Genomic DNA, 19,256 nt, shown 5'->3' on the forward strand with positions numbered 1-19,256 from the left:
GCTGTGGAGAGGCAATGGCTCACTATGTTGCAAGGGGGGCCTATGGGGAGGGCCAAAGGTTCACAATGTGGCAGGGGGGCCTATGGGGTGGGGAATGGCTCACTATGTGGCAGGAGGACTGGGGAGGGCCAATGGCTCACAATCTGGCAGGGGGGCCTATGGGGTGGGGTGATGGCTCACTATCTGGCAGGGGGTCCCATGGGGAGGGGCAACAGCTCACTATGTGGCAGGGGGGCCTATGGGGTGGGGCAACGGCTCACTATGTGGCAGGGGGACTATGGGGTGGCATTGGCTTACTATCTGGCAGGGGGGCTGTGGAGAGGCAATGGCTCACTATGTGGCAGGGAGGCCTATGGGGAGGGCCAATGGCTCACAATCTGGCAGGGGGACTGGGGAGGGGCAATGGCTCACTATGTTGCAAGGGGGGCCTATGGGGAGGGCCAAAGGTTCACAATGTGGCAGGGGGGCCTATGGGGTGGGGCAATGGCTCACTATGTGGCAGGGGGGCTGGGGAGAGGCAACGGCTCACTATGTGACAGGGGTCCTATGGGGTGGGGCAACGGCTCACTATGTGGCAGGGGGTCCCATGGGGAGGGGCAACGGCTCACTATGTGGCAGGGGGGGTTCCCATGGAATGGCCCGAAGGCTCACTATGTGGCAAGAGGCTCCCTGGGGTGGGGCGGTGGCTCACTATTTGGCAAGGAGACCCTACAGGGCAAGGAGTTGGGGTCACCACCAGGTGAACTATGGGGCAGGGCCGACGGCTCAGTATTTGGCAAGGGGGCCCTGCGGCTCTCTATTTGGCAAAAAAAAGGGGGGGGGGTGCTTCAGGGCAAGGCGGGCTCACTTTTTGGCAAGGGCCGCCGTGGGGCTGGGCGGGCCGTGACGCAGCCGCTCCCGGGGCAGGGGGGCAGACGAACGGGTCCTGCCGCTGCCCCGCCCCGCTACTGAGGTTCCCGTGTCCCGCCCCCCCCCCCCCCAAAAGGGAGGGGTCCGGACGCCTGTGTCCGTGGTTTTTGCGATGGTGCAAGCGGGCGTCGGTTCGGGGTTTGGCCTCGATGAAGCAACTGGTGCGGGGCGGGGCAACTGGAAGGGACTGGGAGAGCCGGACGCCTGGGTCCCCGGGGCGGGAGAGGGGGGAAGGGAACCTCCCGAAATGGATGGGGGCCCCTGCGGACCCCCCCCAAGCCCCTCCCCCACTCATAAGCCCTGCCCCCATTCATAAGTCCCGCCCATGTGACATCACTTTATTAGAGACCCTCTTTAAGGGGCGGGGCCGAGCCACAGGGGGGGCATCGACAGCAGTGGGGGGTGGGGGGTGGGGGTGGGCGGAGCTCCAGGCACCAGCCTATCAGGCGAGGGTGACGTCGATGCTGGGGAGGAGCTGGGCCAGGTGGGCGGCGGCCTCGGGCGTGGCGGCCAGGGGCGTCTCGGCCAATCGCAGACGAGCCAGCCGGGGGCACACGGCCAATGGGGCCAGGGCGGAGGCGTGGCTTATGGCTGGGAGGGGTGGAGTCAAGGAGAAGCCCTGCCCACCTTCTTGACCCCACCCAGTGAAGCTCCTCCTGCTCTCATGCCCCACCTCTCATAAGCTCCACCCCCTTTAAGCCCTGCCCTTCCCTAGCCCCTCTACTGCTCCCAGCGAGCTCCTCCCCCACCCACTCTAGCCCCACCCCCTCCCACCCAAACAAGCCCCTCCCCACTCAGTCCCGCCCCATCACCCCTAACGCCCCACCCCGTTAAGCCCCGTCCCTTCCCCCAACCCCCACCCTACCCTCCTGCCCCGCCCTTTGTGCCCCACCCAGCCCACCCCACCCCACTCAACCCCGCCCCTCACCCCCAGCTCCACCCCGCCCCTACAGCCCTGCCCACTCCCCCTTAAGCCCCGCCCCCCCAGATACGGTTCCCGTCGAGACGCAGCTCCTCCAGGCGGGGGAGGGGCGGGAACCCCCGCAGGGTCGTGACCTTGTTGCGTGACGCGTCCAGCACCTGGTGGGGGGAGGGGCGGTCCGGATGTCTGGGTCCTCGTCCCGCCCTTCCCCCGCCCCGACATGTGGGGCCCCGCCCCACCCCGCCCTAAGGCCCCACCTGCAGGCGCCGCAGCCCCCCCAGGGCGGGGGGGAGCCCCCCCAGGTTGTTCCCGGCCAGGTCGAGGTGGGTCACCAGCACCATGTGCTCCAGCAGCGGCAGTGACGTCAGCGCCTGGGGGCGGGGCCAGATGGGGCGGGGCTCCGTGGGGCCACTCCCCTCCAGCTCAGACCCCCACCCCTTTTCCTTACACCCGCCCCTTTAAGCCCCGGTCTCTCGAAAAGCCCCTGGTGCTCCGCCCACTGTAGCCCCGCCCACTGCAAGACTCCCCACCCCCACCCTTTCAATCCTCCACCCCCTTTAAGCCACACCCCATCACGCCCCTCCCACCCCCCACGCCCCCCTCTCTGCCCTCAGGCCACACCCACTTCCAGACCCCACCCCCTCATTCCTTGACCCCCCTCCCCCGCGCCGCTCCTCAAGCCCCACCCACCCTCAGCCCACGCCCCCTCAGGCCCCGCCCCTACCTTCCCGGGGAGGCGGAGCTTGATGGCCCCATCAGGCCCCGCCCCCATCCTCAACACGCCCACGGCCGCCTCCGCCCGCGAGGCCACATCGCCCACAAAGCCAATCCGCAGCGGGTCCGCCTCCTGGGGGGGGGGGGGGGCGGCGGGCTTACATTCAGACCACGCCCCTTTTCCCACAAAAGGGACCCCGCCCCCTCAAGCCCCGCCCACCTGGAGGTCCCGCAGGCACCGCCGAATCTCCTCCTCGTGGCCCAACGGGTCCAGCGCCGACAGCAGCAGCACCAGCGTCAGCAGGCAGCCTGCGCCCCGCCCCCCCGGGGACACGCCCGACGGGTGAGGGCGGGTCCCGGCGTCGGGTGGGGCGGACACGCCCAGGATTTTGGGGGCGGTGGGGGGGGGGTGGCTCACCCCGGCTGCGGGGCTCCAGCTCCAGCAGTTGCCGGCACGTCTCCACCTGCGCCTCCAGCACCGACGCCTCGGCCACGCCCACTTCTGGCCTGGAGGGGCGGGGTCAAGGGGGTTAGGGGCGGGGACTGCGCCGGGGGGCGTGGCTTGGTGCCCCCCCCCAGATGAGCGCAACAACAGGGAGGGCGGAGCCTGGCTCAGAGATGCTGGGGGTGGGGCTTAGCCAAGAGGGCGTGGCCTTCAGTGAGTGGGTGGTGCTTGGGTTGAGGGGAAGGGCTGAAGTGATGGGGCGTGGCCAGCAGGGAGGTCTTAAGAGGGGGCGGGGCCCCGTCAGGGAGGGGTGCTGGTGGGGGAGAGCTGGGGGAAAGGGGCGGGGCTTAAGGAGGCGGGGAGGGCGGGGCTTACCAGAAGAGCTCCCCAGCTTTGATTGGCTCCTGCCACCACGCCTCGTTCTCATCTGGGGGGGGGGGGGGGGGGAAGAAGGGGTGTGGTTAGAGAAGGGCGGGGTTTAAAGGGGCGAGGCCATTGGAGGGACAAGGGGGTGTGGCTTCCTACCTGGGAGAAGCATCACCTCACGGTGGGTGGAGTCGGGCGCCCAGGTGACCCGGAAGTGGAGGCGAGGCCGGGCAGTGGGCGGAGCCAGGTCGGGGGGGAGGTCACAGAGCTGTCGCTCCCGTCAAGGAACCCCCAAGCTTTTGGGAGGGGACCCCGCCCCACCCCACCCCATGGCCCCGCCCACCTCCGGAGGACACACCCCCTTCCGGGCGGAAAACCTCGCACAGGATACCCAGGTGTGGCTGGGGCGTGGCCGCCCCTCTCCCGAGCGCCACGCCCCTTCCAGGGCGGAGCCGTCTGCCGTCACTGTCAACGTCGAACTCCCCGATCCCACCTGCCGGAATCGGGCGTGTGGGATAAGGGGGGACCCCGACGTCCGGGGGGGGGACGACACCCCAGGATCCGGGGGGGACCCCAGGATCTGGGGGGGACCCCGGGATCCAGGGGGGGACCCCGGTGTGCGGGGGGGACCCTGGCTTTTGGGGGGGACCCTGGTGTCTGGGGGGGGAACCCCAGGATCTGGGGGGGACCCCAGTGTCTGTAGGGGGCACCCCAGTGTCTGGGGGGGGACCCCGGGATCTGGGGGGGAACCCTGGGATCTGGGGGGGACTCCAGCATCTGTAGGGGGGACCCCGGTGTCTGTGGGGGGCACCCCAGTGTCTGTGGGGGGACCCTGGGATGTGGGGGGGGACCCCAGTGCCTGGGGGGGGCACCCCGGGATCTGGGGGGGACTCTGGGATCCGGGGGGGACCCCAGTGTCTGGGGACACACACCGGTGTCTAGGGGGGGACCCCAGGATCCAGGGGGACTCCAGCAACTGTGGGGGGGACCCCAGGATCAGGGGGAGACCCCGGTGTCTGTGGGGGGGACCCCAGTGTTGGGGGGAGACCCTGGGATCTGGGGGGGACCCGTGTCTGGGGGGGCACCCCGGGATCTGAGAGGGACTCTGGGATCTGGGGGCGACCCCGGTGTCTAGAGGGGGGATCCTGACATCTAGGGGGGACCCCGGTGTCTGGGGGGGACACCCCAGTGTCTGGGGGGGACTCTGGCTTCTCGGGGTGACCCCGGTGTCTGGCGGGGGGGGGGACCCCAAAATCCGGACTCACCACGACGGGGCGGGAGAAGGTGACGGCCAACGTCGCGTCCTCCCGGTTGACGTAGAGGCAGAGGATCCGCGGCGGTGGGGAGGCTGGGGGGGGGGGGCGGAACAACACACGTAGGCGTTCAGGAGCGTTTTGGGGGGGCCCCCCAAGGTTTTGGGGGGTCCCTAAGTTTTTTGGGGGGCCGCCGGCGTACCGCGGGAGAGGATGCAGCGCAGGTAGACCCAGGCGCTCTGGTCGTTGGGGTCGGTGAAGACGGCGTTCTGCACCAGTTCCAGCTCTGCCGGGACAGGACGGAATGGGGGGAGATAAAGGGGGGGACCCCGATATCTGGGAGGAACCCCGATATTTGGGAGGGACCCCGATATCTGGGAGGAGCCCCGATATTTGGGAGGGAGCCCTGATATTTGGGAGGGACCCCGATATTTGGGAGGGACGCCGGCATCCAGGAGGAACCCCGGCACCAAGGTGGGATCCCGGCACCCAGGGGCGGACGGAGACATTTGGGGGGGGACCCCGGTGTTTTGGGGCGTTTTGGGGACCGAGGGTGGGGTTTGGGGAGGGGTGGGGACTCACCCGTTTGGAGGCGGTGGGGGGGCAACGCCCCTGCCCCGCCCCCGGGAGACGTCGGCGTCCGGGTGGGCGCCAGCAGCCGGCTCCGGTGGTGCCAAGCGGAGAAATTGGAAAAGTCGCGGCTGAGCAGGGTCCCGGCAAAGGCCAGTTCGGCCTCGGGGTCTTCCTCGGCCGCCAGCGTCCGACGGTGCTCCCAGGCGTGGACTGGGGGGGGCACCAGTAAGGACCAGTGGGGGCTGGTGTCCCCCCCCAGAGTCCCTTAACCCCATCCCAGTAACTCCCAATACAAACCAGTAACCCTCGTCGCTCCAAAACTCGCTCCTAGTACCATCTAAGATGCCCCAGGTCTCTTTCCACCAGCTCCCACTATAAACCAGTAAGCCCTGCACCCTCAAAAGTCTCTCCCAGTACATCCCAAGATCCCTCATGCCCTCTCCCGCTACTTCCCAATATAAACCAGTAAGCTCAGCAACCTTCTGGTTAGTGGTACGTCCAAGCCGCTATGGCTCAGCACCGCCAAAAACTCACTCCCAGTACAGCCCAGCAGCCCGCTCCCAGCACAGACCAGTCAGCCCAGAAGCTCTTACATCCTTCCCAGGGTGGCCCAGCAGCCCCCAAACCCTCCTCCCAGCTCATCCCAGTACAAACCAGCATGCCTCGGCTCTCTCCGATCCCAAACCAGTACAAACCAGTATACCCCGACACCCGCCAAGACGCAAATTCCAACTTTAAAGCCCCTCTGGTGCCCCGTAACCGCCCCCAAACCCCCTCAAAGCCCCCCCAGGCCCCCCACCCAGTGCCTCCCAGTACATCCCAGTATGCACTCACAGTTGCGGGGGTCAGCGGCCAGCAGACGGTCGCAGAGGGCGCGCTCGGCGGGGGCCGGGGGGGGCGCGGGGGCCCGGCGCAGCACCCAGCCCCGGTGGTGCCAGGCTCCGTAGGATTTGGGGTTCACCCCCAGGCACCCCACCACGAAGGCCAGTTCCCCCGGCACCCTGCGGTGACAGCCCAGTAAAGACCAGTTCCCCCCAGTGCCCCTCTGGCCACCGCCCAGCAACCTCCCAGCGCCCAGAAACCCTGTCGCAGTGCCCCCTAGTCCCCTCCCAGTAACCTCCCAGTGCTCCCCAGCTCCCACAAAACTCCTCTGAGGGCACCCCGTGCACCCCAGCACCCACAAATGCCTTTCTAACACTTTCCAGTGCTCCCCAGTATGCACTGATCACCTCCCAGTACGTCCCAGTGCCCCCAGATTCCCTTCCAGTAACCTCCCAGTGCTCCCCACTCCCCATGAAACCTCTCCATGGGCATCCCATGCCCCCCAGTACCCACAGATCCCTTCCTAAACACCTCCCAGTGCCCCCCAGTACCCACTGATCACCTCCCAGTACATCCCACTGCTGCTCCCAGTAACCTCCCAGTGCTCCCCACTCCCCACGAAACCTCTCTATGGGCATCCCATAGCCCCCAGTATACACAAGATCCCCTCCTAAGCACCTCCCAGTGCCTGCCAGTACGCGCTGCTCTTCTCCCAGTACATCCCAGTGCTGCTCCCAGTAACCTCCCAGTGCCCCCCAGCCCCACAAAACCCCTCCGAGGGCATCCCATGCCCCCCAGTACCCTTCCTAAACACCTCCCAGTGCCCCCAGCACTCACTGCTCTTCTCCCAGTACATCCCAGTGCTGCTCCCAGTAACCTCCCAGTGCCCCCCAGCCCCACAAAACCCCTCCGAGGGCATCCCATGCCCCCCAGTACCCTGCCTAAACACCTCCCAGTGCCCCCCAGTATCCACTGATCACCTCCCAGTCCATCCCAGTGCTGCTCCCAGTAACCTCCCAGTGCTCCCCACTCCCCACGAAACCTCTCTATAGGCATCCCATGCCCCCCAGTACCCACAGATCCCTTCCTAAACACCTCCCAGTGCCCCCCAGTACCCACTGATCACCTCCCAGTACATCCCACTGCTGCTCCCAGTAACCTCCCAGTGCTCCCCACTCCCCACGAAACCTCTCTATGGGCATCCCATAGCCCCCAGTATGCACAAGATCCCTTCCTAAGCACCTCCCAGTGCCTGCCAGTACGCACTGCTCTTCTCCCAGTACATCCCAGTGCTGCTCCCAGTAACCTCCCAGTGCCCCCCAGCCCCACAAAACCCCTCCGAGGGCATCCCATGCCCCCCAGTACCCTTCCTAAACACCTCCCAGTGCCCCCAGCACCCACCGCTCTTCTCCCAGTCCATCCCAGCGCCCTCCCCGGCCCCCGAAATCCCCTCCCAGTGCCTCCCAGTCCAGACCAGTCGGCGGGGTCGGGGGGCAGGGCGCAGCGCCGCAGGTTCCAGCACGTTCCCACGTCGGGGTTGGCCGCCAGGACGGCGCCCGTCAGCGCCAGCGCCTCCGCGTCCAGCTCGCCCCGCTCCCGCTGGGGGCAGAGGTCGAGGGTCAGGGGTCACCGCCGCAGGGGCAAGGGTCGACCTGAGAGGTCAGGGGTCACCAAGGCCCGCGGGAGGGGGGCGTGGCAGCCAGGGGTGGGGTCAGAGGGTGGGGTCAGAGGTCACCTTCTCCAGCAGGGTGGCCATGGCGGAGCGGTAGAGGCGGAGCTTCTCCTCCCGCTGCCGGCGGCGGGCGGCGTCCGGGGGGCGGAGCTTCAGGCGGCCGTGCTGCAAGGAATTGTGGGATGCTGGGGGTCACGGACTGGGAGGAATGGGGGGGGGAACTGGGGGGTGACTGGGCAGAACTGGGAGGCACTGGGAGGGGACTGGGAGGAACTGGGATGTGCTGGAGCTCGACTGCGAGGGAGTAGCTGGCACTGGAAATTAACTGGGAGGCACTGGGGGGTGACAGGGAGGCACTCGGGGGGACTGGGAGGAACTGGAGAGCACTGGGGGTCACAGGGGAGGAACTGGGAGAAGTGGGAGAGCACTGGGATGGACTGGGGGTTGACTAGGAAGTACTAGGAGTCACTGGGAGGGGACTGGGAGGAACTGGGATGTGCTGGAGGTCGACTGTGGGGAAGTAGCTGCCACTGGAAATTAACTGGGAGGCACTGGGGGGCTCTGGGAGTCACTGGGGGGGGACTGGGAGAAACTGGAGGGCACTGGCACACACTAGGTGTGGGCTGGGAAGAACTAGCTGCCACTGGAATTTGACTGGGAGGCACTGGGGGGCTCTGGGGGTCACTGGGGGTTGACTGGGAATAACTGGGAGGCACTGGGGGGGACGCGGAGAAACTGGGATGCACCGGAGGTTGACTGGGAGGAACTAGTTGTCACTGGAAGTTAACTGGGAGGCACTGGTGGGTGACTGGGAGGCACTGGGGGGGAACTGGGAGGGATTGGGGTTGACTGGGAAAAACTAGCAGTCACTGGGGGGTGACTGGGAGGAACTGGGATGTGGCGGACATCAACTGGGAAGAAGCAGCTGTCACTGGAAATTAACTGGAAAGCATTGCTGGGTGACTAGGAGGCACTGAGGGAGGGACTGGGAGGAACTGGGATGCACTGGAGGTTAGCGGGAAGGAGCTAGGTGTCACTGGAAATTAACTGGGAGGCACTAGGGGTCACTGGGGGCGGGACTGGGAGGGACTGGGGGGCTCTGGGGGTCACTGGGGGGGACTGGGAGGGACTGGGGGACATTACTGGGAGGGACTGGGGGGCTCTGGGGATGTTACTGGGAAGAACTGGGGGGCTCGGGGGAGTCACTGGGAGGGGGACTGGGAGAGACTGGGGGGCTCTGGGGACATTACTGGGAGGAGCTGGGGGGCTCTGGCGGTCACTGGGCAGGGACTGGGAGAGACTGGGGGGCTCTGGAGGGGAACTGGGAGGCTCTGGGGACATTACTGGGAGGAACTGGGGGGCTCGGGGGGGTCACTGAGGGGACTGGGAGGGACTGGGGGACTCTGGGGGTCACTGGGAGGGACTGGGGGGCTCTGGGTGGCTCTGGAGGAGGACTGGGAGATAACTGGGAGGCACTGGGAGGACCCCAGTGCATCATGGGCCGGTGGGGGTCCATCCCGGGGGGGTGGGTGTCTGCCCCGGGGGATTATGGGATCGGGGGGGTCCCTCACCATGGCGACGGCTCCGGGCAGGGAGGGGGACAGAAGGATCCGGCACCTGCGGGAGAGAGCGAGAGTCAGGGACCCCGGGGAGCCCATCCCAGTCTCTCCCAGTCCCTCCCAGTCCCTCCCAGTCCCCCCCACTCAAGGCCTAGCGGGAACAAACCGGCGCCGGGCGCTGCAGGCGGATCCGGGGCGGCGCGAAGGCTGCCGGGAACGGGGGGGGGCGGGCCCGCGGAAGCCGAAGGGCATGCTGGGATACAACGAGGCAACGAGGGCGGCGCCATTTTCCTTCTTCTAACCCTTACGGAAGCCGGCGGGGGTCAACCCGGCGGTTCCGCTCTCCCGCGCGGTGCATGCTGGGATCGAAGCGGCCTTTCTCTTCCGCCTCCGCCATGGGGGTGAGGCGGGAGGGTCGGAACGCGATCGGGCCGGGATCGGGGCTGGAGCCCGAAACCGCTGGATATTTCCGACGGGCTCTGGAGACGTTACAGGAGGGGCTGAGCCCGGAGGAACTCGGTATAAGCGGCGAACCGGGGGGTCGGTGGGAGGATTTGGTGGGATCGTGAAGGGGAAGGTGGGGGTGGGGGGGGGTCTCTGAGGTATTTTGAGGGTCTGGGAGGAGGTTGGGGGGGGCCCGGGGGGTTTTGGGGGTCTGTGAATGTGTGTGGTACCGCTGTGAGGGGTTGGGGGGGGGCTGTGAGCAGATCTAGAGGGTTTTGGGGGGCTCCTTGGGGGGGGTTTGGGGCTCCCTGGGGGGAGGATCCCGGGTTGGGGGGGGGGTTGAGGTCTCCCTGGGGGGGGTTTGGGGCTCCCGGGGGGGGATCCCGGGGTGGGGGGGGGGTTGAGGTCTCCCTGGGGGGTGTTTTGCGGCTCCCTGGGGGGGTTTTGCGGCTCCCTGGGGGGGTCTCCCTGGGGGGGTTTTGGGGCTCCCTGGGGGGGGCTCCCGGGGTGGGGGTGGGTTTGGGGGCTCCCCGGGGGGGGTTTGGGATCTCCCTCGGGGTCTTTTCGGGCTCCTTGGGGGAGGCTCCCGGGATGGGGGTGGGTTTTGGGTCTCCCTGGGGGGGATTTTGGGGCTCTGCAGGCAGACTTGGAAGAACCCTGAGGGGCTTTGGGGGTGTCTGGGGTTGTTGCGTCGTTGTTGGGGCTCGCATAGAGCTTTTGGGCTAAATAACTCCGTTTTGAGGCACGGTTTCATTCCTAAATTTTCACACATTTCACCTGCAATTAAGAAATTCTTTGTGTTTTTTTTTCTTTTGTTTTCTTGCAGCCCTTTTTGCCCCCAACGTGCTGGCGGAGGCGGCGGCGGCAGGGCCGGGGGTAGCCCTGGACCCGGGGGGGTCGCGGGTTCTGCAGGCTCTGCTGCCCCAGGCCCCCCTGGGGGTGCTGGGGCAAATCCTGCCCCCCTTGGTGTCGGGGGGACTGGGGGGGCCGGCGGGGCACCCGTTGGGTGCCCGGGTCCTGGAGGCCGCCCTGGGGAGGGTGCTGCCCGCCCTGGGGGAGGCCGTGGGGCTGGCGAAGGAGGAGGAAGAGGAAAAGGAGGAAGAGGAGGAGGAAGAGGAGGCCGTGGGGCCGGTGGAAGAAGCCGTGGGGCGGCTGGCGGCGGCGGTGAGGGACGACCCGGTGGCTTTCGCCCGGCACCCAGCCGGCAGTTTCGTGGTTCGGGCGCTGCTGCGGGTGCTGGGGGGTGCCCCAGGGGCAGGTGAGGCAACTGGGAAGGGACTGGGAGGGGACTGGGAGTGTTTGGGGGGGCGGGGGAAGAGGTTGGGGGGCATCTGGGGGCTCTGCAGGGGTATTTGGGGGGTGGGGGGCTCGGTGGAGGGTAATTAGTTGGGGGGGGGGGTGTGGTTTTGACCCGCTCCCCTCCCTCATTTTGGGTCTTTTTACCCCCAGGAGTCCCTCAGCTGCCCCCCGGAGGGGCGGAGCCGAAGACGAAAGGGGTGGAGCTGGCACACAAGGGGGCGGAGCCAGCCTCGCAGGGGGCGGAGCTTCCCCCTTCCTTCCCGCCTCTCCTGGGGCAATTAGCGCAGGCCTTCGAGGAGCATCTCACGTGTAAGTACCCTGGGGGGGGAGCAGGGGGGCGAATACCCCATAACTGCCCCTGGGGGGGTGGAAATGCCCTTTGTCTGCCCCACAACTGCCCCCTGCCCCCCTCTTTTTGCCCCCAGCCCCCTAAATCCCTTCTGCTCCCCCTAATTAACCCCCCAGACCGCTAATCACCCCCGTTTCCCCCCCCAGCCCTGTTGTCTCCGGCCGGCGCCAGTCTCTGCCTGCAGGTGGCGCTGGAGGTGCTGCACCGCAGCCAATCGCCTGCCTGCTCCCGCCTCTGCGATGCCCTCATTGGACGGCTGGCCCCGCCCGGCCCCGCCCCTGCTGAGAGGTGAGTTGCTGTTGGGCCCTGCGAGGAGGGGAGGGCGGGGATTTGGGTGGTGGGGGGTGCTGATTGGGCGGCCGGTTCTGAGGGCGTGGCTCCGTTGGCTGAGAGGGTATTTGGGGCTGGTTGTTGATTGGGTGGGGATTCACAGGTGGCCTTTGATTGGCTGAGTGGTTATCGCGCTCCGCTTCATTGGGTAGCGTTCTCTCGGGGCGCTTCTTGATTGGTTGTGATTTGCAGTACTCTTTCCTGATTGGTTAATGGATTTTATGGCTGTTTTCTATTGATTGGGGGTTTGCTGGGGTTGTTTCCTGATTGGCTGAAGGGTCTCAGACCCCGTTTGTTGATTGGGTGGGGGAGTTTTGTCCTGTTTCCTATTGGTACTTGTTTTCTAGAAGCAGCTGCTGGTTGGCTAGCCAGCCCCCAGCCTGCCCCCCAATTGGCTGGCAACTTCTTGAGACTTGCTCTTGATTGGCCGCAGCTCCCAAACGCCTTTTGCTGATTGGCCGGCCCGCTGCCGAGGCTGGCCGCTGATTGGCCGGCCCGCTGCCGAGGCCTCTTTCCATTGCTTGGGGGGGGGATGGGGGAGGGAAGCTGGGCCCAGCTCTTGATTGGCTGGGCAGGAGGGGGAGGGTTGTGGCTGCCCTTTCCTGATTGGCTGTCCCAGCGCCCTGGTGGGCGGGCTGCAGGACCCCGAGCGCAGTCGGCTGCTGGAGGCGGCCATGGCGGTGGCGGGGCCCCGGCGCCTGCGGGAGCTCTTCCGGCAGCAGCTGAAGGGCCGCCTACGGGGCGTGGCCGCCCACCGGGTGGCCAATCACGGGCTGCAGCGCCTGCTGGACCACGCCCCCGCTGACGTGGTAGGCGGGGCTCGGAGGGGTGGAGCTGGGGAAGGGAGTGGCGATGGGGGCGTGGTTTAAAGGGGTGGGGCCCGTGGGGTGAAGGTGGAGCTTATTGGGGTGGGGAGGTTTTTGGGGCGGAGCTTAATAGGGTGGGGAGGATGTGTGGGTGGGGCCGTTGGGTAGTCTTCCTTGAGGGCGGGGCTTATTGGGCGGGCCTGAAGCAGGAAGGTGGGGCGTACGGGGAAGATCCTATTGGTGAGGTGTTTGAGGGCGGGGCTTGTGGATGGGGTGGGCGGGGCTTGTGGGCAGACAGGAGGGCGGGGCTGACACCGTCTCCGCCCCGTCCAGGTGGGGGAGGTGCTGTCGGAGCTGGGCCCCGCCCTGGCCGAGCCCTTGGCCCGGGGCCACCCCGGGGTCCTCACCGCCCTGCTGGGGGCCTGCCGGCGCCACCCCGGCCTCCAGCAGGAGGCGCTGCGATGCCTTTTCCAGGTAGGCCACGCCCCTTTCCGCGCCAGTCTCCGCCCACTTTTCTTTGAAGCCCCGCCCACAGGGAAGGACCTAGTTAGTGATGGATTTGGAGCTCCCGTCACGGGTGGCCTGTGCCTTTAAAGAAGCCTTACAGCCCTCAGGCCACGCCCCCTTCCCCTCAGGCCACGCCTCCCTTTGCATTAGCCCCGGCCCAAACCCCACCGAGGGTTCTTATTGGGCCCAATCGTGCTTTCTCAAGGCTGGACAAGCCCCTCCTACTCAGGCAGGCCACACCCCTTGATGCCCCACCCACCTCCGCAGCGCAGCCTCTCTATTGGCTGCAACACGGGATGGACCCCGCCGTTAAGAACGTTGCCCCTTTAAGGCATTTGCTGCTTTAAGAGCTGCCGTCCCTTTTAAGGAGGCCACGCCTCCTTAGGACAGCCTGCCCCACCCCTTCCACCCCGGCCCCACCCCTTCAGAGGCCCCTCCCTTTTCACCTTTGTCCTCCAATAGGCTTTCGGCTGCTGGGAGCCGCGGGAACGACGAAAGGCCTGCGTGGGGCTCCTGGCCGGGCTCCGCCCCTTTGGAGGCGGAGACAAGGCTGCAGAGGGGGCGGAGCCAGAGGTGAGGGGCGGGGCGGGGGCGGGGCTACCTCACCCCCTTGTTCCCCCCCCCGTCCCTCCATTTGCCCCCAATTCCCTCCTGCCCCCTTCCCCCTCCTTTGCCCCCACCCTCCCCAAACTTGCCCCCCCGCCCCCCCCAGCGCCCTCATCTCCCTCCCCACCCTCATTTCCCCTCCCCCACCCACTTTTTACGTCCCTCCCACAAATCTTTTCCCCTCCCCCCCCCCCCCAAATTTACCACCCCCCCCCCCTCGTTATGTCTCAAATCCCGCCGGGGGGGGTTTGGGGCAACCCCATCCTTCCACTTACCCCCCAAACCCCCTTTACGCTCCCCCAAACCCCCATTTTTCCTGCCCCAGCGCCCCCCCCCCGCACTTTTCGGGGACCCCCACCCCTTTATTCCCCCCCCCCCATTTTTTCTCCTCCGCAGCCCTCGCTGGGTCCCATCACCCTCCACGGCTCCCTCCTGCTCCAGCACCTGCTCCATTTCGGGGACCCGGCGCTCGTCCTGGGGGGGTTAAAAGCTCTGCCCCCCGCCGCGCTCCTCGCCCTGGCTCGCAGCCCCCCCGGCAGCCGGGTTTGGGACGCCCTCCTCGCCTCCCCCACCGTCCCCACCCGCGCTCGACGCCGTCTCCTCCGCAAACTGAAGGTAACGGCGGCCGGGAGGGGGGTGTCCCTCTTTCTGAGCAACCCCCCCAGCAGCATTTTGGGGCCGGAACCCTATTTTCGGGTTGTTTCAATCCTTTCCGTTAACCAAGCGTTTTGTTTTTTTTTTTTTTTTGTTTATGGCTGACATCGTTTTTTGCTTTCTCTCCCGCAGGGTCACTTTCTCTCGCTGGCGTGTCACCGCAACGGCAGCCGCGTCCTCGACGCCGTCTGGGTCTCCGCCTCCGGCCCCGCCCGCGCCGCCATCGCCGACGAGCTGGGTGAGTGCCACGGAGCTTGGAGGGAGGAGGGACGGACAGACGGGCGGACGACGGCGCTGGAGGAGACCCCCACTCGGGGGGGGGTTCCGAGCTCTGCCCTGACGCCCCGTTGTCCCCCCTCCCTCCGGCAGCGTCCCAGCACGAGGTCCTCCAGCGCGACCCCCACGGCCGGGGGGTGGCGCGGACCCTCGCCCTCGACCTTTTCCGACGACGACGACGACTGTGGGAGCGGCTACAGGCGGCCCCCGGCCGCCGCAACCTCCTGGGACCCCTTTTGGAGGACTGATGACCCCCGCCGGGGGTGTAGAGAGGCTGCCTGTGGGATAGAGAGGCGCCTTTCTGGAGGACCGTGGGACATAGAGAAGGGAAGAGCAGAAAGAGAGCGTCTCCCGACGTCGTGCAGGACCACAGAGATGGCAAGCGCCGCTCTGGGGGTTTGTATGCCTCGTCTTGTCTGCTCTGGACCACCCAGCCATAGAGGACTGGAGGACTGCTGGCCAGAAAGGCCCTGCGCTTGCACCATGGAGCTGCTGGAGGACTCGGTGCCAGAGAGACCAGGTCTGGAGCCCTTCTTGTTGTGACCACCATAGAGTTTTCTAAGGGGAGGGGTCACAGTGACGCTCTGGTACTTGTTGCCCAAGTCTTGTCTGCTCCTGCTCTGCCAACACGCGTTTTTCTATATAAATTGATGTTTTTTCATCATTTTCTTTTTTTTTTTCCACAAGAAAAAGGTGGGGCCCGATCCCTTAGTCCCTCCCGCTTCCTACAGCGCCCTTTGTTCCCCCACCGACGCCATTTTGTCCCAGCAGTGGGTTCTCTGAGTGGGTTGCAATGCTTTGTCAACATTTTATTGGCGGGGTTAGAAGGGAAAGGGGTGGGGTTAGAAGGGAAAGGGGCGGGGTTATGGGGCAGGAGGCGGGGATTAGCGGTTGTAGGTCACTCTGTGGGGCGAAGCGCCGTCGAGGAGATGGCGGAGAGCGGCCGAGAGGCCCAGGAGGCTCTGCCCCACGGCACGTGTCATGGCCGCCAGCAGCCGCAGCAGCTCCCTGAGGGGGGGTGGTGATGCAGAAATGGGGCTCAGAGTTGCCCCCACGGGGGTTTTCCCAATTTCTGCCCCCCCGCGGGGCGTCTATGGGGCAGGAGAAGACCCCGGAGAGGGGGGGCAAGATCTTCTGCCCCATTTGCACCCCCGTGGGTAGAAAAGTCACCCCCGGGGGGGCTCCCCACGGGTCAGGACCGACCCCCCCCAAACCCCACGTACCTGAGGAGCCGCTCGGGGCCGAGCCCCCCCACGTCGCAGCGGAGGCCCCTGACGGCCGCCGTCACCCGCAGCTGCCCCACCAGGTCGTGGGGATTCGTCTTGGTCAGGGCCACCGTCACGCGGGCCACCTCGGCCCCGGGGCGGAGGCCCCGTTCCTGGGGGGGGTCGGGCTCCCAGTGCTCCCTGGACTGGGATGGGGGGGGGTGGAAAAGGGGTTGGGGGTAATTAGAGGTGCCCGGGGGGCTGTTTTTAGGGGGTAGTGGGAAATTTTGGGGGGCCCAGGGGTGTTGTTGGAGGGCAATGGGGAATCTTGGGGGGGTCTTTAAGGTTCCTTGGGGGGATTTGGGGCTCCTAAGGGATCTGTAGGGGGTTGTGGAGGAATTAGGTGGCCCTAAGAAGGAGCAGAGAAGTTTTGGGGGGGTCCCGGTGGGCAACTGGGGGTGTATCAGAGAGTCCGAAATGAGTTATAGGAGATACAAAGGACTGCGAAAAAATATTGGGGGGGCCGCCGGGGGTATTTGGGGTCTCACCTTGGGAGGCTCCCAGTGCTGCCCTGGCGCCAGGGCCATGAGGGGGGTATGGGGTGCCAGCGCCCCAAAAAACCCCTCCGTCTCCACCGCTGTCCCATCCTCTGCCAGCACCAGCGTCACGAGCGGCCCCAGGCTCAGCGCCTCCCCCGCCTGCCCCGGGTGGGGTAATTAAAGGGGTCCGGGGGCAGTTTGGGGGACCCAGGAGTGCAGGGGGGGGGGGGGATGCGGGAGCAATTAGAGGCTGTCGGGGTGATTGGGATGTCTCGGGGATAACTGGGGTGGCGGGGGGCGGCGGTGCCGGGAGTCATTAAGGGGATCCCGTGGGGTAATTAGGGGTCAAGGGTGGCAATCAGGGGAGTTTGGGGGGTAATTACAGGCTGTGGGGGGCGGGGGGGGGTTTGCAGGAGCAGTTTAGGAGAGTTTAGAGGCCGTTGGAAAGTGTTCGGGGTAGTTACGGGGTCGCAGGAGCATCCTGGGGGCAATTACATACCCATGGGGGCAATTAAAATGATTGGGGGGCTCCCAAGGGGCAGTTAAGATACTTTTGGGGGCAATTTGGGGATCCCAGGGGCAACTGGGGGGGGGGGTCTGAGTGGAAATTAAAGACCCTGAGGTTAATTTAGTGCAGTCCAAAGGGCAATTAGGAAAATCCTAGAGACAATTAAAAAACAGCCGGGGTAATTACAGAACCCAAGGAGTGGGGAGGGGGTGGTCCCGGGGCGATTAGACACCCTTGGGGGCAATTTGGGGGTCCCAGGGGCAACTGGGGGGGGGTCTGAGTGGAAATTAAAGACCCTGAGGTAAATTTAGTGCAGTCCAAGGGGCAATTAGGAAAACTCTAGAGACAATTAGAGAACAACCAGGATAATTACAGAACCCAAGGAGTAGGGATGGGGTGGTCCCGGGGGCGATTAGGCACCCTTGGGGGCAATTTGGGGGTCCCAGGGGCAACTGGGGGGGTCCCGGGGCAATGAAAGATAGTTTAGGGACTATTAGGAAGCTTTGAGGTAATTTCTGGGGGTCCCAGGACCGCTTGGGGGGGACTAAAGGCAATTTGGCGGTCCCAGGGGTAATTATAGTGCATCCCGGGGGCATTTCATACCCTTGAGGATAATTGGGGGGCAACCGGGGGGGGTCCCGGGGGCAATTAGGGGTCTCAGGGGGCGTGGGGGTCCCGGGGGGAGGTCGCAGCCCCTCACCTGCTCCCGCAGCTCCTCCAGGCTGGCGGCCACCAGCCCCCGGGGCCGCCCCCGCCGCCGGTCGCACACCCAGAAGGGTCGCGGCTGAGGGGCCGGGGGGGACCAGGCCCGGCGGGCCACCGCCCTGGGGACACGGCCGTGCCCTTCACCCGGTGGCCCCAAGCGGCCCCCCGCCTTCAACCTGGGCCCCCTCCCACCCCCCTGGCCCCTGCCCGCAACCCGGTGGCCCCAGTGCCCCCCCCCCCATCCAACATGGTGGCCCCAATGGCCCCTACTTCCAACCTGGTGGCCCCCCCATCCAACCTGGTGGCCCCAATGGCCCCTACTTCCAACCTGGTGGCCCCCCCGTCCAACCTGGTGGCCCCGCCATCCAACCTGGTGGCCCCAATGCCCCCCCCACATCCAACATGGTGGCCCCCACGGCCCCCCCCATCCAACCCAGTGGCCCCAATGGCCCCCCACATCCAACCTGGTGGCCCCAATGGCCCCTACTTCCAACCTGGTGGCCCCAATGGCCCCCCACATGCAACCTGGTGGCCCCCACTTCTAACCTGGTGGCCCCAATAGCCCCCCCACATCCAACATGGCAGCCCCCGCTTCTAACCTGGTGGCCCCCACATCCAACCTGGTGGCCCTAATGGCCCCCACTTCCAACTGGGTGGCCCCCACTTCTAACCTGGTGGCCTCAATAGCCCCCCACATGCAACCTGGTGGCCCCCACTTCTAACCTGGTGGCCTCAATAGCCCCCCACATGCAACCTGGTGGCCCCCACTTCTAACCTGGTGGCCTCAATAGCCCCCCACATGCAACCTGGTGGCCCCCACTTCTAACCTGGTGGCCCCAATGGCCCCCCACATGCAACCTGGTGGCCCCAATGGCCCCTAATTCCCACGTGCTGGCCCCCACTTCTAACCTGGTGGCCCCAATAGCCTCCCCCCATCCAACATGGCAGCCCCCGCTTCTAACCTGGTGGCCCCCACATCCAACCTGGTGGCCCTAATGGCCCACACTTCCAACTGGGTGGCCCCCACTTCTAACCTGGTGGCCTCAATAGCCCCCCACATGCAACCTGGTGGCCCCCACATCCAACCTGGTGGCCCTAATGGCCCCTACTTCCAACCCGCTGGCCCCCACGTCCAACCTGGTGGCCCCAATGGCCCCTACTTCCCACCTGCTGGCCCCCGCTTCTAACCTGGTGGCCCCCACATCCAACCTGGTGGCCCCAATGGCCCCCCACATGCAACCTGGTGGCCCCCACATCCAACCTGGTGGCCCTAATGGCCCCCACTTCCAACCCGGTGGCCCCAATGGCCCCCCACTCCCAACCTGGTGGCCCTAATGGCTCCCACTTCCAACTGGGTGGCCCCCACTTCTAACCTGATGGCCCCAATAGCCCCTACTTCCAACCTGGTGGCCCCCACATCCAACCTGGTGGCCCCCCCCCGCCCCAACCCCCCCGGCCGCCTCACCGCAGCACGTCCATCCCGGGATGAGGCGTCAGGCCTCCGGCGTCAAAGTCCAAAGTTCACGGGGCGGAGCCGCTGGCGGGGAGGGACCCCCATAAAATCCGTCCACCGACATCGGCAGCTTCGTTTAACGACGCCACGGACCCCTGGGGGTCGTCTGTGTGTCCGTGTCCCCCCCCCCAAAAAATCGCCTGGGCCTAATCCGGCGCCCCCTCCCCTCAGGACTACATTTCCCATCGTCCCCCGCGCCTCAGCGACCAGCGGGGCCACGCCCCCTTCTGCGTCCAGAGAGACCACGCCCCCCAGCGCCCCAGCGCCCAGCGAGGCCACG

The 19,256-nt window shown here is 66.3% G+C and overlaps 3 protein-coding genes across 3 annotated transcripts; 1 reads left to right on the top strand and 2 right to left on the bottom strand.

Moving 5' to 3' along the window:
* Window positions 1–1,232: 1,232 nt before the first annotated feature.
* RABGGTA (Rab geranylgeranyltransferase subunit alpha) lies at window positions 1,233–9,502 on the bottom strand. Its single transcript, XM_069774449.1, has 17 exons — window positions 9,402–9,502; window positions 9,248–9,293; window positions 7,740–7,841; window positions 7,479–7,603; window positions 6,017–6,183; window positions 5,192–5,392; window positions 4,812–4,895; window positions 4,622–4,704; window positions 3,748–3,849; window positions 3,516–3,624; window positions 3,366–3,417; window positions 2,964–3,052; window positions 2,766–2,854; window positions 2,556–2,678; window positions 2,089–2,202; window positions 1,902–1,989; window positions 1,233–1,500 (listed from the first exon to the last, which is right to left on the bottom strand). Exons 1-17 carry the CDS (start codon window positions 9,485–9,487, stop codon window positions 1,352–1,354), a joined length of 1,809 nt encoding a protein of 602 aa, XP_069630550.1. The 5' UTR covers window positions 9,488–9,502; the 3' UTR covers window positions 1,233–1,351.
* Window positions 9,503–9,517: 15 nt separating this feature from the next.
* NOP9 (NOP9 nucleolar protein) lies at window positions 9,518–15,168 on the top strand. The gene is made up of 10 exons (XM_069774448.1): window positions 9,518–9,754; window positions 10,506–10,937; window positions 11,129–11,287; window positions 11,474–11,615; window positions 12,277–12,466; window positions 12,797–12,937; window positions 13,433–13,543; window positions 13,973–14,191; window positions 14,363–14,468; window positions 14,600–15,168. Exons 1-10 carry the CDS (start codon window positions 9,592–9,594, stop codon window positions 14,752–14,754), a joined length of 1,818 nt encoding a protein of 605 aa, XP_069630549.1. The 5' UTR covers window positions 9,518–9,591; the 3' UTR covers window positions 14,755–15,168.
* Window positions 15,169–15,185: 17 nt separating this feature from the next.
* On the bottom strand, window positions 15,186–19,154 carry CIDEB (cell death inducing DFFA like effector b). The gene is given in 6 exon segments (XM_069774450.1): window positions 15,186–15,514; window positions 15,730–15,917; window positions 16,260–16,409; window positions 17,459–17,582; window positions 18,929–18,962; window positions 18,965–19,154. Coding segments are annotated over 6 exon segments (696 nt in total). The 5' UTR covers window positions 19,041–19,154; the 3' UTR covers window positions 15,186–15,390.
* Window positions 19,155–19,256: the final 102 nt, after the last annotated feature.

Source organism: Haliaeetus albicilla, chromosome 29 (genome assembly GCF_947461875.1).
Source record: "Haliaeetus albicilla chromosome 29, bHalAlb1.1, whole genome shotgun sequence".
Lineage (NCBI taxonomy): Eukaryota > Metazoa > Chordata > Aves > Accipitriformes > Accipitridae > Haliaeetus > Haliaeetus albicilla.